This window comes from Stenella coeruleoalba, assembly GCF_951394435.1.
Source record: "Stenella coeruleoalba genome assembly, chromosome: 2".
NCBI lineage: Eukaryota > Metazoa > Chordata > Mammalia > Artiodactyla > Delphinidae > Stenella > Stenella coeruleoalba.
In genome coordinates this window covers 91,624,356-91,641,589 of record NC_137147.1, presented here as the reverse complement: position 1 = coordinate 91,641,589, position 17,234 = coordinate 91,624,356, and the positions used below count along the sequence as shown (strand labels likewise).

At 39.7% G+C, this 17,234-nt stretch overlaps 1 protein-coding gene across 3 annotated transcripts in view; it reads left to right on the top strand.

Moving 5' to 3' along the window:
- Positions 1–17,234, top strand: part of FAM227B (family with sequence similarity 227 member B) — a 279,841-nt gene that overhangs the window by 241,021 nt on the left and 21,586 nt on the right. The window contains exons 13-15 of one of the 3 annotated variants that reach the window (XM_079914520.1): positions 10,496–10,573; positions 11,722–11,796; positions 14,459–14,528. In XM_079914520.1, the coding sequence (XP_079770646.1) occupies positions 10,496–10,573; positions 11,722–11,796; positions 14,459–14,528 (223 nt within the window). Of the gene's footprint in view, positions 1–10,495; positions 10,574–11,721; positions 11,797–14,458; positions 14,529–15,034; positions 15,121–17,234 lie in introns of those variants that run through there. The other 2 variants (XM_079914519.1, XM_079914518.1) reach the window with 2 other exon arrangements.

The following is a 17,234-nucleotide window of genomic DNA, read 5'->3' as shown; positions in this document are numbered from 1 at the left end:
GGTGGGCAGAGCTCAGTAGCACTTTAATCCACTTGACTGTTGATGGGTGGGGCTGGGTTCCCTCCCTGTTGCTTGTTTAGCCTGAGGCAAGCCAACACTGGAGCCTACCTGGGGTCTTTGGTGGGCTAATGGTGGACCCTGGGAGAGCTCACGCCAAGGAGTACTTCCCAGAACTTCTGCTGCCAGTGTCCTTGTCCCCACGGTGAGCCACAGCCACCACCCAACTCTGCAGGAGACCCTCCCACACTAGCTGGTGGGTCTGGTTCAGTCTCCCCCGGGGTCACTGCTCCTTCCCCTGGGTCCCGATGCACACAGTACTTTGTGTGTGCCCTCCAAGCGTGGAGTCTCTGTTTCCCCCAGTCTTTTTGAAGTCCTGCAGTCAAATCCCACTCACCTTCAAAGTCTGATTCTCTAGGAATTCCTCTTCCTGTTGCCAGACCCCAGTTTGGGAATCTGACATGGGGCTCAGAACCTTCACTCCAGTGGGTGGAATTCTGTGGTATAAGTGTTCTCTGGTTTGTGAGTCACCCACCCAGCAGTTATAGGATTTGATTTTATTGTGATTGCGCCCCTCCTACCGTCTCATCGTGACCTCTCCTTTGTCTTTGGATGTGGTGTATCTTTTTTGGTGAGTTCCAATGTCTTCCTGTCGATGATTGTCCACCAGCTAGTTGTGATTCTGGTGTTCTCACAAGAGGGAGTGAGAGCACGTCCTTCTCTGCCATCTTGGTTCCTGTCATTTCTTTTTCTAAGCGCCCCCAAATTAAACAGCTGATGCTGAGTTCTGCTATCTAGTCTCATGCCCATTTTTAAAATACCTTCTCATCCCCTATAATACAACCTTCAAATTGACAAACTTCCCAATTTCTATAAAGTGATTCCATCATTATCCTTGCCATAATTGATCCTTCCTTCTCCCTATCTCTTATGCAGCCCCCATATCTAAATATTAAACAGATTCTCTCCTATATTCCTTTGCAAAATCTCAAATTCCACCCCACTCTCTCCAAGCCTTTTGCCATTACCCCAGTGATGGGTTGGAACTTAAATAGGCTCATTTTCTACCTCTAATAGAGGTAGAAAATTTTCTGATAGAAAATCTTAACAGGATGAGAGCTACAAAAACATGAAGCTCAACCTTCATACTTTACAGATAAGGAAAAGGAGGGCCAACCCTGTCAACTACCTGGGCTACCATGGCCCTAGATGGCAAGTGCTGACCATAGTGCAAGAACTAGAGCTGAATCTCCAGCATGGCACTCTATAATCTGTGGGAAATGTGACCTGTTAATGCCAGTCAAGGAGCAATGAAGAACTAAGAGGGTACTAAAAGAAGAGCATCGAGAGAAATGAGTGAAAGACACCAAAGACACACATTCTGTTGACTTCCCAATTTTGCTTCGTGCTGGCCCCGAAGAGGGCTATTTCCTGAATGTGTCCTTGAAGCCAATAATGAGAGCATTCTCATTGCTCATGTGTACATGCAGTTGTCACTACTGGTCGGCCTCCTGGGAAGGCTGGATGCTATCACTGCACTGATGTGATTTTCACCTACATAATGCACATAAACTTTTCATTAAATTATAAGTTTAAGAAACATATACCATTGTGACATGAAAGTCAGGCTTATGTCTTTTTTTATTGAAGTGTAGTTGATTTACAATATTGTGTTAGTTTCAGGTGTACAGCAAAGTAATTCCATTTTATATATATATATTATATATATATATTTCAGATTATTTTTCATTGTAGCTTATTATAAGATCATGAATATAGTTCCCTGTGCTATATAGTAAATCCTTGTTGCTTATCTATTTTATGTATAGTAGTATGTATCTGTTAATCTCCCATACTCCTATTTTATAACTCCCCCACTCCCTTTCCCCTTTGGTAACCATTTGTTTTCTATGTCTCTGAGTCTGTTTCTATTTAATACATACATTCATTTGTATTACTTTTTAGATTCCACATATAAGTGATATCATATATTTGTCTTTGTCTGACTTACTTCACGTAGTATATTATCTAGGTCCATCCATGTTGCTACAAATGGCAATATTTCATTCCTTTTTATAATGCTGAGTAATACTCTATTTTATATATATATATATATATATTTGATCCTTCAAATATATATATTTATATATACACACACACATATATATACCACTTCTTCTCAAGCCTATTGACATTTGGGTTGGTTCCATGTCTTGGCTATTGTACATAGTGCTGCTATGAACAGAGGGATGTGTGTATCTTTTCGAATTAGAGTTTTCATTGTTTCAAGATGTATGCCCAGGAGTGGGATTGCTGGGTCATGTGGTAGTTCTATTTTTAGTTTTCTAAGGAATCTCCATACTGTCTTCCATAGTGGCTGCACCAATTTACATTCCCACCAACAGTGTAGGAGGGTTCCCTTTTTTCCACACCCTCTCCAGCATTTATTATTTGTAGACTTTTTTTTTTTTTTTTGCGGTATGTGGGCCTCTCACTTTTGTGGCCTCTCCCGTTGTGGAGCACAGGCTCTGGACGCACAGGCTCAGCGGCCATGGCTCACGGGCTCAGCCGCTCTGCGGCATGTGGGATCCTCCTGGACCGGGGCATGAACCCATGTCCCCTGCATTGGCAGGCGGACTCTCAACCACTGCACCACCAGGGAAGCCCTAGACTTTTTTTTCATAAAGCTTTTTTTTTTTTTTTTTTTGGCTGAGTTGGGTCTTCGTTGCTGCATGCGGGCTTTCTCTAGTTGCAGTGAGCAGGGGCTACTCTTCATTGTGGTGCACGGGCTTCTCATTGTGGTGGCTTCTCTTGTTGTGGAGCACAGGCTCTAGGCACGTGGGCTTCAGTAATTGCAATGCACGGGCTCAGTAGTTGTGGCTCAGGGACTCTAAGCACAGGCTCAGTAGTTGTGGCTCACAGGCTTAGTTGCTCCACAGCATGTGGGATCTTCCTGGACCAGGGCTTGAACCCATGTCCCCTGCATTGGCAGGCAGATTCTTAACCACTGTGCCACCAGTGATGTCCCTATTTGTAGACTTTGATGACAGCCATTCTGACTGGTGTGAGGTGATACCTCATTGTGGTTTTGATTTGCTTTTCTCTGATAATTAGTGATGTTGAGCATCTTTTCGTGTGCCTGTTGGTCATCTGTATGTCTTCTTTGGAGAAATGTCTATTTAGGTTTTCTGCCCATTTTTTGATTGGGTGGTTTGTTTTTTCGACATTGAGTTGTATGAGCTGCTTGTATATTTTAGATATTAACCCCTTGTAGGTTGCATCATTTGAAAATATTTTCTCCCATTCAATAGGTTGTCTTTTTGTTTTGTTGATGGTTTCCTTTGCTGTGCAAAAGTTTTTAAGTTTGATTAGGTCCCATTTGTTCATTTTTGCTTTTATTTCTTTTGCCTTCAGAAACTGATTTAAGGAAATATTGCCGCAACTTATTTCCAAGAATGTTTTGCCTGTGTTCTCTTCTGTTTTATGGTGTCATGTCTTATATTTAGATCATTTAATAATTTTGAGTTTATTTTTGTATATGGTGTGAGGGACTGTTGTATTTCATTGATTTATATGTAGCTGTCTAGCTTTCCCAGCACCAGTTGTTGACGAGACTGTATTTACTCCATTGTATACTCTAAGTAGATTAATTGACTGTATGTGTGTGGTTTATTTCTGGGCTCTATAGGTCTGTTCCATTGACCCATATATCTCATTTTTTGCCAATACCATGATGTTCTGATTACTGTAGCTTTGTAGTATTGTCTAAAGTCTGGAAGGGTTGTGCCTCCAGCTTTGTTCTTTTTCCTCAGGATTGCTTTGGCAATTCTAAGTCTTTTGTGGTTCCATATAAATTTTAGGATTATTTGTTCTAGTTTTGTGAAAAATGTCATGAGTATTTTGATAGGGGTTGCATTAAATTTATAGATTGCTTCAGGCAGTATGACCAATTTGATAATATTAATTTTTCTAATCCAAGAGCATAGGATATCTTTCCATTTCTTTGAATCATCTTCAATTTCTTTTGTTACTGTTTTATAGTTTTTAGCAAATAGTTCTTCCACCTTCTTGGTTAAGCTTATTCCTAGTTACTTTTTTTGGATACAATTTTAAATGGAATTTTTTTTTACTTTCTCCTTCTGATACTTCATTGTAGTGTAAAGAAATGCAACAGATTTCTGTATATTTATCTTGTGTTCTGCTACCTTGCTGAATTCATGTATTAGGTCTAATACTTTTTGTATGGAGACTTTAGATTTCTCTATATAGAGTATCTTGTCATCTGCAAATGGTGACAGTTTTACCTCTTCCCTTGCAATTTGGATACCTTTTATTTCTTTTTCTTACTTGATTGCTGTGGCTACAGCTTCCAATATAATGTTGAATAGCAGTGGAGATGGTGGGCATCCTTGTCTTGCTCCTGAATTTAGCAGGAAGGCCTTCAGCTTTTCACCATTGAGTATTAGGTTGGCTGTGGGTTTGTCATAAATGCCTTAATTATGTTGAGATATGTTCTCTCTATACCCATTTTGGTGAGAGTTTTTATCATGAATGGATGTTGACTTTGGTCAAATGCTTGTTCTGTGTCTCTTGAGATTATCATGTGTTTTTTGCCTTTCCTTTTCTTAATGTGGTATATCACATTGATTTATTTGTGTATGTTGAACCATCCTTATGACCCTGGGATAAATCCAACTTGATCATGATGTAGGTCTTTTTATGTATTGTTGGGTTCCGTTTCCTAATATTTTCTTGAGGATTTTTGCATCTATATTCATCAAAGATATTGGCCTGTAACTTTCTTTTCGGTAGTGTCTTTGTCTGGTTTGGTATCAGGGTGATGGCTTCACAGAATGAATTTGAGAGGGTTCCTTCCTCTTCGGTATTTTTTTTTTTTTTTTGAATAGTTTGAGAAGGATAGGTATAGGTTCTTTGTATGTTTGGTAGAATTCCTCAGTGAAGCCATCTGGTTCTGGATTTTTGTTTGCAGGGAGTTTATTATTATTATTATTGCAGATTCTGTTTTACATCTAGTGATCAGTCTGCTCAAATCATCTGTTTCTTCTTGACTCAGTTTTGGCAGGCCATTTTTAAAAACTTGTCCATTTCTAGGTTTCCAATTTATTGGCATATAATTGTTCATAGTATTCTCTTATGATTTTTTGTACTTCTACAGTATCCATTGTTATTTCTCCACTTTCATTTCTTATTTTGTTTATTTGGGTCCTCTTTCTTTTCTTCTTGGTGAGCCTGGCTAGAGGTTTGTTGATTTTGTTTCTCTTTTCCAAAAAACAGCTCTTGGTTTCATTGATGCTTTCAGTTGCTATTCTGTTCTCTACTTAATTTATTTTCCCTCTGATCTTTATTATTTCCTTCCTTATGCTGAATTTGAGTTTTATTCTTCTTTTTCTGATTTTTTTAAGTGGTAGGTTAGGTTGTTTGAGATTTTTCTTGTTCCTTGAGGAAGGCCTGTATTACTATGAACTTCCCTTTTAGAACTGCTTTTGCTGCATCCCATAGTTTTTGTAAAGTTGTGTTTTCATTGTCAATTGTCTTGAAGTATTTTCTGATTTCATTATTGACCCATTGGTTTGTTATAGCATCTTGTTTAGTCTCCATGTGTTCTTCTCCCATTTTTCTTTTTGTGGTTGATTTCTAGTTTCATACCATTGTGGTTAGAAAATATACTTGAAATAATTTCTAGCCTCTTAAATTTGTTGAGGCTTGTTTTGTGACTTAATATGTGGTCTATCCTAGAGAATGTTCCATGCACACTTGGAAAGAATGTGTATTCTGGGTGTTTTGGATGTAGGGTCCTGTAGGTATCAAATAAGTTCACCTTGTCTATTGTATCATTTAGGACCTCTGTTGCCTTATTGGTTTTCTGTCTAGAATATCTGTCCATTAATGTCAGTGGGGTTTTAAAGACTCTTACTGTTGTATTCCTGTCAAGTTCTCCCTCTCTGTCTGTTAGTATTTGTTTTATATCTTTCAGTGTTCCTATATTGAGTGCATGCACATTAATGAGTGTAATATCCTCTTCTTGTATTGGTCCCTTTTTCATAATATAATGTACTTCTTTGTCCCTCCTTATGGACTTTGTTTTAAAGTCTATTTTGTCTGATATATGAGTATTGCTACCCCTGCTTTCTTGTCATTTCCATTTGCATGAAATATCTTTTTCCATCTTCTCACTTTCAGTCTGTGTGTGTCTTTCACCTTGAAGTGAGTCTCTTGTAAGTGACATATTGTAGGTTCTTGTTTTCTTATCCAATCTGCTGCTCTGTGTCTTTTGATCAGAGCATTTGTTCCATTTGACATTTAAAGTAATTATTGATAGGTATGTACTTATTGCCATTTTAAACCTTGTTTTCCTGTCAGTATTGTAGTTCTTTGTTTCTTCTTTTTGCTTTTCCTTTTGTGCTTTGATGGTTCTTTTGTATTATGCTTGAGTTCCTTTCTTTTTGGTACTTGTGAACCTATGGTATGTTCTTGATCTGTGGTTACCCTGGTTTTCAAGTATGTTGACCCCTAACTATATCTATTTGCTTTAAACTGATAGTCATACAAGCTTAAACACACTCTAAACAATCCACATTTTTATAGTTCACTCCTCCACATTCTTTGATTTTGATGTCCTATTTTACATCTTATCCTTTTGCTGCTAATTGTCATCATAATCACTTTCACAAAAAATTTTTGATTGTTTTTTCATCTATGTACTGGCTTAAGTGATCTTCAGTCCTTTTATGTATTTGCCTTTTCTATTGTGACTGTCCCTTTCCTATAGATTCTTGTTTCTCTTCTGTTTAGAGAAGACCCTTCAATATATCTTCTAGGATAGGTTTAGTATTGCTGAATTCTTTTGGGTTTTGCTTGTCTGAGAAATTCTTTATCTCTCATTCTATTCTAAATGATAATCTCGCTGGGTAGAGTTGCAGGTTTTCCCTTTCAGGACTTTGAATATATCATGCCACTCCCTCCTGACCTGCAAAGTTTCTGCAGAGAAATCAGCTGATAGCCTTATGGGGGTTCTCACGTAACTGACTCTTTGTTTTCTCTTGCTTTTAGAATCCTCTCTTTAACTTTTGCCGTTTTAATTATGATATGTGTTGGTGTGGATCTGTTTGAGTTCATCTTGTTTGGGATCCTCTGTGCTTCTTGTACTTGGATATCTGTTTCCTTTAGGTTTGGGAAGTTTTCAGCAATAATTTCTCCAAATACACTTTCAATCCCCTTTTCTCTCTCTTTTCCTTCTGGAACCCAGCTTATGCATAGTTTGGCATGCTTTATATTATCCTATAGATTTTGTATGCTGCTTTCATTTTTTTCATTTGTTTTTCTGTCTGCTCTTCTGATTGGGTGATTTCCATTAGTATGTCCTCCAGATCACATATTCATTCTTCTGTGTTATTTAGTCTATTCATTGCTTCTAGATTGGTTTTTATCTCACTAAGTTGTCGAATTTTGATTTGATATTTTCTAGTTTCTTACTAGAGTGATCTGCACTTCTATCAATCTTTTCATTCCTTTAGCATTTTTATCACCTCCTTTTTGAACTCAGGGTATAGTAGACTGGTGAGGTCTGTTTCATTATTTGTTCTTTCAGGGGATTTCTTTTATTTTAATTTGGAGTAGTTTCTCTGCTTTTTCATTTTACTTAACTTTCTCTGTCTCTATGAATTTAGGAGAAACAGTTATCTACTGTGGTCTTGAAGGGATATTTTTATTTGGAAGCATCCCTGTGTAGACTGTGAATCCAATATTCTGGTGCGAGGGCTGGTTTCAGTATGGGTACCAGCCACATCTTTCCTCAGAGTGTGCTAGTTGTTATCCCCTTGATAGGGGAGTAACTGGTGTGGTGTCCAGAGCCTGCGCTCTGGGTGGGACCTCCTCCTTGCTCTGTGGCTGTTACAGCCCTGTCAGCGGTGGTGTCTGCTCCCCAGTTGTCAGAGTAAAAGCCCTGAGGGTCAGGTTCACTCAGTCTCCTTTGACCTTGAGTGCGTGACCTGCTCCAAAGGAGGTGACTGCTGAAGCAACTGAGGCCCGTGGCGTTACAGCGAATCTATGCACTACCCATGCAGACATCTGCAGTTCTGTCTAGAAGCAGCCAAATGCCACATCTCTTTTCCTGTTGTGTTCATCCCAGTGCTAGGCTGTGGTGTGGAATGGGCTGGTGCTGGGGGCTGGGGCTTTGTGGCTGCAGGAATCAAGGTGGTTGTGCTGCTGCCTGAGAACTAGGCTGCCTCTGTGCCAGACCTCTCCCAGGACCTGTCCGTGCCAGATGCTGCTCCAAGTTGCGGTGTGGGGTGGGCAGAGCCAGTGAACTCCCTTTGGGAAACCAACCACTGCATACTTCTACCCAGGGGCTCTCCATCTGAGACTCAGCACTCCCTGAGCATCTCTGTGGCATCACCCTTTGCAGGCGCTGACAAAATCCGCCACAGCTGGACTCACCCCTGCCATGCAAGCAGTGACAAAGAGCTCTGCAGTTTGGCCCAGACTATACCCCAGGCCCTCCGAGCTATCTCCACTAAGCTAGATCGAGTCCTCTCCCAGGGTCTGTCTGCCAGAGATTCAGCACTTAGCCATTGCACGTATTTGTAGCCCTGCCCAATGCACACCTGATATTGGGTAGTGTGGCAAGCCAGCTGCCAGTCTCTCTCTGTCCTGATTGTCAGCAAACCAGCACACACGCACTCCTCACAAGTAGAGTCTGGGCTTCTCCAGCCCCTCTATCTGTCCCAGCGGATTTCCCAGCAGGCAAGGGGGCTCCCCAGGGTCTGCCCACGTAGACCTTTTCTCCTTTATAGATCCCTCCCAGGGACACCAGTCCTGTCCTGATTCCTTTTTTTCCATCCTACTCAGTTATGTGGAGATCTTTCTTGCAGCTTTTGTTATATAGGAGATCTTCTGCCAGTCTCCGGCTGGTTTCCTGTGAGAAATGTTCCACATGTAGATGTATTTTTGATGTGTTTGTGGGGGAAGGTGAGCTCCACATTCTCCCCTCTGCCATCTTGATCCCCCTCCAGGCTTATCTCTTTCTTTAAGGAAAACCATACTCTAAAACCTAGCTATGATGAAGGGGTTAAAGTAAACTTGGAATGCATCATAAAGAGCAGCGGACTTCTCTGTAAAATCTATTTCAGAGAATTCCTATCCTATTCAGGATAACATAATCATCCAGACCCTCACAAACTCTGCTTAGTAGGATGGAGTATGGTCTGCTATCAACACTGCTTCCCAGCAACTTAGTGATGCTGTTAAGGAAACTTCTTAAACAGGTTCTATGGCTGGCAGAGAGAATTTATCACCGTGGCATTGCTGAGAAAGTCATCTGGAGTGTACAGAAAACAAATGTTCTTTGCCTTGATTCTAAGACCTTAATATTCAAATTATAAGTGATTGAAGATACTTTCTGAGTAGTTTAGAGTGTCATAGGAAAGACATAAATTTTATTCAAGTTTATTGTGAGAATCTTTGTGGAGCCATTCATATTTTTCCTTCTGGTTATCTCAACTGAGATATAATACTCAGGAAATTAAGGTCATAAGGTTAAGTGCCTATGTGGTCTTGTCCCAGGGACCAGATCTACTGAGCTTTTCCTAACATTCTTATACCAGATAATTAAGATTAAATTGAGTATCAAGGACATCCTTGAAGGGAGTATAAATGTGTTTTAAATGAGCAAATTGCATTCATAGAAAGATGGAGGTAATACTGAAGTGTGGTTCAGGTTGGAGAGTGGGACCATGGGAGGATAGACTCATTCCTGCATCTTGGTGACTGCAGAGGTTTAACAGCTCCTAGTTTACCAATGAGGCTAAGGTCTTAACACAAGATGAGGGCTGCCTCCTTGAGTCATTTACCAGTTGCCACTTCAGAGGGAAGCATCTGCTTTCCAGACACAGACATGGGTTAAGACCAGTGTTAGGAACACAGCCACAGGCTGTACCAGAAACAGACAGTAGGAGAGCCCCAGCCACATTAGCAGAACATTTTTATCTTCTGCCTATCATCCTTTTCCATGCAGTTAGCAGAGGTCGGGCTAACTGAGGCAGCCAACATATGCTGCCAGTCACCTCCAGAGCCTCTCAGAAGTCAAGAGACTTTGAAGTATATGTAAATGAAGAAATGTCTAAACAGAGTTACAAAATGTACATTTAAAATTTTACATTTAACAAATTGCTGCCTGTAAAGCACACCAAAAAAAACATGAAAATAGTAATTATGGGACTTATGAAACTACTAAGTCCTTGTGCACTATGGATGGTGTGGTCCAGATAATGGGATATAAGTTTAAAGTAGTCAGATGGGTATTGTCTCCTTTTGGTCCTTTCAGTGCAACGCCAGACGTAATATTCGTGTTTATACTTGAGACCCTTCATGACTGGGAAGCCCAGGCGAGATGGCTCCCTGAGTCCCCCTGTGAAGGATACTGTTAACCTCTCTCAAGTTTTCCTAGTTGAAAATCTTTCCTTAACCATAAGCCTATCACGCCACCTGCTCCAACTTATTGTGATATTCTAAAGGAGGCAAAAAGACAATTTGCAAACAACCAAAAGGATTTTAGAATGTAAGTTGACTCCATACTATTGATAAATATAAAATCATAGAATTCTTTAGAGCTGTAAGCAATCATAGAAATTATCTACAACTAACCTTCTTATTTTACTGACGAGGAGAATCGCCTCTGAGCATCTTATAGACTCGGAGATTCTTTTCAGGTAGGTGTCAAGAATGTATGTTGTAACCACGGAGACACGGCACATGTCAGGGATTGAAAAAAGGAAGGGAGCTTTTCCTGTGGTCTGGGTGGGGGGATGCACCCCAACGTGGAGAGACCAGGAGAGAGTTCCCAGGAAGAGAGATTGGAGTATTGTTCATTTACAAAGATAAGCCCTGGAAGAAGAACAGAAAGGCTGTCTGTAATAGAAGGAGTTCCTTGTAGCTGGGGTGGCAGCAGGGGTGATATGGAGGAAAGCAAGGCAAGGAGTTCTTTTCGGAAATGTTTTCTTGGGGAAACATTTTAAGTTTTTTGTGCTTAACTAAAATAATTACTCTTGGCCAGTTATGGTATTCTTATGTGCCAGGAAGTGAGAAATGGCTTAATGAGGATGTCCATCGATTTTTATGAGGACAAATTGGCAGGGTCCAATTCTTCTGTCTGTGATATCAAGGTCACTGCCTAGCTGTCTTATTGCCTTAAAGGGGAGAAAGGATGGGCATCCTACCCTTTGGGTACCTGATGCTGTTCCGGAAACACATCAAAGAGAGGTAAACAGAAGAGCAGCCAGCCTTATCCTATCCAGCAGGCAGGACAGAAGTCTGAGCCTCTACTTTCCCCGGGGCCCCATTCCCCTCCCACTGACATACACACATGCGCATGCACGCACACAGACACACACACAGAGCCCTTAGATTTCCTATTGTCACTGGGAAGAACAGGGATGGGCACCTTGTAAGAGGGCCCATGTGGGAACAGCAAGGTGGAGTCCAGGCTGTACTCAGCTGACATGGGTGATGCCTTTGGCACATGTTTATAAGGAGCAGTGTGCTGGGGGATTCCTCATACCACGTGGTGCATTGGGAGGGGTTGCTGAAGAACTGTTTTGTAATGGACCTTTACTGATATGTGGAAGGCAGCAAATTGTTGATTTATTCTTCCTCAATGAGAATTGCCTGCTTTATTTTAAAATTTAACTCCAAACTTTGACTTTATAGAGAAAAGCACCTAATTAATGAAGAAATAAAACTCCTAAGACAGCGACAGGAAAAAGTTGACAAGGAGCTTCATAGGTTTGTTTCTTATTCAACTCATAGTGCTTAAAAACATTTTAATTGAACAAATGTGTTGCATAAACCACAATAGGTTTAATATGTAAAAATTCATTAACTGGAATATCTGCAGAAGTTTTCTACTCCGTAGTTCATCTAGAGTAACACTAACTTTTTTATCCACATTATCACTTACTCTAATTTAATTAATTGCTAAACATTATCATCATCTCCTTTTACTCTACCAGACATAGGACTTAAGCTGAGGGCCTTTTAAATATAGACTCATAACCATGGGAAGATGTAAACTAGAAAAACAACCTATTTAGCTGGTCTCAGGCTAGTTCTTTGTCCCTTTCTGCCCCTGCTGCTTCCCCTATACATATAAACATTGTACCCCACTGAAACAAGGAAAGTTGGGCATATTTGTTTATTTTATTACAGTATAAAAAACAAAACTATAAAGTGTTGGGACTAACCCACTTCTTCCAGTACATCCACATAGGCAAGAATAAATGTCAGATGAGTATAGCCCTTCAAATAAACCCCTGTGGGAAACCACAATTTTGTGCCAGTCATGCTGCCATACTTCTAATTGCTATTTTGGAATTTATAAAGCTAGTCTCCCAGTCACATAAGAAAATGCAACTCATTACTTTAAAATCTTACTGCATTTTTCACTAAAAATTTTATCACCCAGCTTTCCCCTTCACAACATAAGATCTGACTCCAGATGACTTTTACAAGTTCCCAAAAATCAAATCTATAGAGGACAGGATTTCTCACCACTCAAGATATGCAAAAGGATGCAGACTGGTTTTCAGAGCAACTCACAAGAAGCACTCAAATATGTTTTATGCGATGGCACATTGCTGGAGAAAGTGAAGGGGAAAAGACTCATTTGGGTATATAACTCCCACGTCCCTGTTAAATTTATAGGCACAGTGTCCAAGTTTCTATCTGTAATCTTCAAAAAAAGATAGTCATGGAAAGGAAAGATAGAAAGATGGGAGACTGGGTAGTGGTGATGCTTGCAAAGCTTTGTGAATATACTAAAACCTACTGAATTGTATACTTTGAAAGGGTGGATTTTAGGTTATGTAACATATCAACAAAGCTGTTATTAAAAACAAAAGAAGAGGGGAACTGTAAATTAAAGTGGGTTGGAAAATGTAAAATAGATAGCTAGTGGGAAGCAGCTGCATAGCACAGGAAGACCAGCCCGGTGCTTTGTGACCACCTAGAGGGGTGGGATAGGGAGGGTGGGAGGGAGATGCAAGAGGGAGGAGATATGGGGATATATGTATATGTATAGCTGATTCACTTTGTTATACAGCAGAAATTAACACACCATTGTAAAGCAATTATACTCCAATAAAGATGTTTAAAAACATGATACAATAAAAAAATATAATTACTCTAAAAAAATAAAAGTGGGTTGGAAGATGGATTGATTTTAACAAAGTGAGATGAACCAGTCTCAGGATGACTTGAAGTCAAGAAGATTCTAAGAGTGTGTCACTGAAAAAAGGGCACCAGGGATATTTAAATAGGACTATGAGGAAGAGACTCAGAGCCAGATTTTAGAAAAGCAGGGAAGAATAGTCCAAAAGGGTAGTAAGAAGTGAGGAGAAAACCTAGGTTGAGGAGATAAAATTGGCAGAGATAAAGTAGAGAAAGAGTAAGGGAGTATTTGTTAGAGAACACTAACGCAAGAGGCCCCTCAGAGGTAGCCCTACTGGGTGCCCTCAGGGGACCCCTAGGCTAAATGCTAGAGAAACCTAGAGCAGGCCTTATAGGGGTTTAGCTAATCCAAAGTTCATGCTTCAGCAAAGTGTATTTGGAATTTTTAGAAAATTTCACTTCCTATAGAATTCACAGAATAATTTCAAATGTTTCACTTGAAAATCGCCAGTGAAATCAATAGTCTTATACCATTTTTCATTTTTCTTTCTCTCTTCTGTGTTTCTCTTGCTGTCTCTCCCTTGTCCCAAGTTCCTATCGTTCCTTGCCTGGCCTACCTCTGCTTCTGTCTTTATCTGTAGATCTCTGGAAAGTTTCCTGCTGCCTCCTCAATTCAGCTATTCAACTCCTTAAAAATATTTCTTGAATGAGTATGTGGTGACAGAAATCATGATAGATTCCTGGATCCCCACCCTTGATGAGCTTACAGTCTAGTAAGCGCCTCCCTCACCCTTTATCCTTTTCCGTCTCTCTTTCTCTCTCTCCCCCAGATATTTTCCAGGCCAGTCCCTTTTCCTGTTCCCTCCCCGGTGACTCATCTTAAAATCTGCACTGGAGCCCAGTGAGTGGAATTAGTTGAGGGAATACTTACTGTGTGAACCATCTCACTGAAGAGGATGCTTCACTGCTGGGATGCAGTGTCGCACAGTGGTTAGAATAGAGGGCGCAAGTCACACTGCTTGGGTTCAAATCCTTTATTACTTGCTAGCTGTATGACTGTGGACAGGCTAGTTAACCTATCTGTGCCTCTTTCCTCATCTGTAACATAGGATAATAATAGTACCTACTTCCTAAGATTGTTGTCAGTGTAACTGAATTAATATATGTAAAGTGGTGGCAAATGCCCAGCATATTAAACTCTTCGTAAATCGTGGCTCTTAGTTGGTGTCAGTATGAAAACAATTAGTTTGGTTACCAATTTTCTTTCTTTCATGATTAGGCTCCAAGCAAAGGCTACCAAGAAACCTTACGAAGTTAAGAATGATTTTGAGAATTTCCTACAAAAACTGGTAAGTTTTTTTCTGAAAATAATTGAGAATTCTCTCTCTAGCTTCTCTTATATAGACTGGAAAATATTTAATAAGCAATGTATGGTTTCACATCCAAGTTACAGTGGCAGGATGGAATACATTCTTGTTATTTAATCATCCACATGCACATTTAGGGTAATCCCTCTCTCATGTATTAGTGACAACCTCATGCTCACTCATCCCCATCCCTTGCTCCTGACCAGAAGCATTTTATGCAACTGAAAACCTCCAAATGCAGAATTTCAAACTAACAGAAAATTATTGGTATTTGAAGTCATATTTTATTTCCCGTTAATAATTCAACAAAAATATATTGGATTCCAACTACTGTGTTAGATGAATGATTCTTGCCCTCAATTAATAGAAATGTAAGAAATGATAAGGTTCTAAACAGTACTCAAGTAAGAAAGAAAGAAAAGGAAGGACATGGTCCCATCATTCCAGTTTTCTTTGTCCCCTTCCCTCTGTTCCACCTTAACTTACAGGCAGTCCTATTAAATCTAAAGGTCCTTCCTCCCTTCCAACAAGAAAGAACATGTAGAAAATAGTGTACAGTAAATCTGAAGATTGGACAATCTGAGGTAAGGAATAAGAGAGAGCTTTTCATTTTCAGCATGTCAGGCTTCCATGCAAAAATCTAGAGTAATCCTCATTGGCTACTGATGTAATGTCAAAAACAGGGGTCAAATAATCTAACCAAATTCCTATGAGCCAGAAAGGTAATGGAAAGGGGTAATATTGTTGGGTGTTTAATATTAAACAAATATTGGGTGTTTAATATTAAATAAATAGTACTACTCTTTATTCCACAAAAAAAATTATTTCTCCCATTTTTTCATGGTCTCTCTTAACTGCTACTGCTAGAGACATGGGTACAGAGCAATATTTATTTAATATAAGAAAACTGTGCAAGTGTACTGGTAAAGGGCAAGTGACCTCAGCTGGTAAATAGTAAATGGCCTGAGTCTTAGAGAAACTACAGGAGCCATGGACACCATAGCACACTGGAGAGTCTGTGCCTCAGTGAAACAAGGCAACTACTTCCTCACCTCTAGTTCATTGTGGCTCTGCAGGAATAGAGGCCAAAGTGTTATCAGATCTTCCACCATTTGTAATCCAGATTCTTCTGTAAAATTCCTGTTTAGGACTCAAGTTTTTAAATACCCCTAGAAGCCAAACTAAATAAATCTGCAGACCAGACGAGGCCTATGGTCTACTGGTTTGCAACCCCTGGTCTAAATGCTGGACTTGGAGCTCTTCAAAAGCTGGCTCCAGCCAGTATAGCCAATCTTATTCTCCACTATATCCCAAGTCAAACCCTTCACTCCCACTGAGTCTTCCCAGCATATCATGTTTACCCATAATCATATACTTTGCTTATCTGCCATGCCTACTCCCCAGATTTCAAATTCTATTCATCCTTTAAGGCCCTGCTCAAATTCCGTCTTCTACATGAAGCTTTCTTCCAGTGGCCCTAGCCCCATCCTTTCCAGGCAAGTTCGAGATCTCTCATAATTTCTAGAATAACACTTGGTGATGGCTTCATTGGAAAATAGTTCTTTTCTTCAAGCCAGACAGCAAGACAGATATAGGAGTAGATTCTGGCTTAGAACGACTATGTCCTCCAAAGCAGAGTGTGCACTAGAAATTTTTACTTACCTATTTTGTAAAGAAGGTATCTCATGGTGAAAATTTTAAAGGCAAGTGCATTTTTTGGTTTTTTTCACAGTAATCCAGGCATCTTCAAAGAATTATCTATCAATTGACCACAGATCTTCTGTGGAAAATGGAAAGGTTTTAAAAAGCAAAGGATTATCATTTGAAATCAATTTTTAAAATTCAAAATTAACAAATTGGACTTAAGCTTTCTCAAGTACTTACCTTTCTGCTAAGAATGAAAATGCACCAGAACTTTACTTTAGAATAGAATAATGGATTTCCTAGTACTTTATATGACTGCTGTCCTTTGAGAAATGTAACAACCAGCTTTGCCTCAGCTTCTCTGAAACTGAGATTCAAGATGATGATATCCAGGCTTTTTGCTCATTAATGTGCAACTCAATCATAGAATAATAGAAAATTGTGATAAACTTCTGGATAATTCATGCCACATGACTGCTGGTCTCTCAATTATCTGACTATGTCACAAAATGCTTTTCAGTCTAAATTTTCATATAATTCAGGAAAGCCTTCCTGTAGTCTATCCGTGAGAGAGAGCCACTCATTTACCATCACCACATGGCCAAACTTGCTGCCCATTTTGATAAACATATACAGGCACCCACCAATACCCCTACCCAATCCCAGAACCCACACTCAGCCTTTTCACAGTTTCACCCTCATGCCTCACACCTGCCCTACATTGGTCCACATATACAAACAAGTTTGCTAGACACACAACAAAGATGCAAGTCACAGATGGGTTTTCCTAGAATAGTAAACATGCCTCCTGGATTAGAGAGGCATTTGAGAAAAGGTAGTTTAGAGTGGGAAGAAAGTAAATTCCATGAACAAATTGAATTATCTGAATTAACATCCAGATAATTCTCTATGTCAATGTGAACAGAGATTAAAAACTTGAAGTGTCTTTTATCTAAGCTTCTCTATTATGACAGAGAAAGCTCAGGGCCAAAAGAATTGAAAGTGATTGTTTATATGATATCACATGGTTAAAAAAAAATTAAA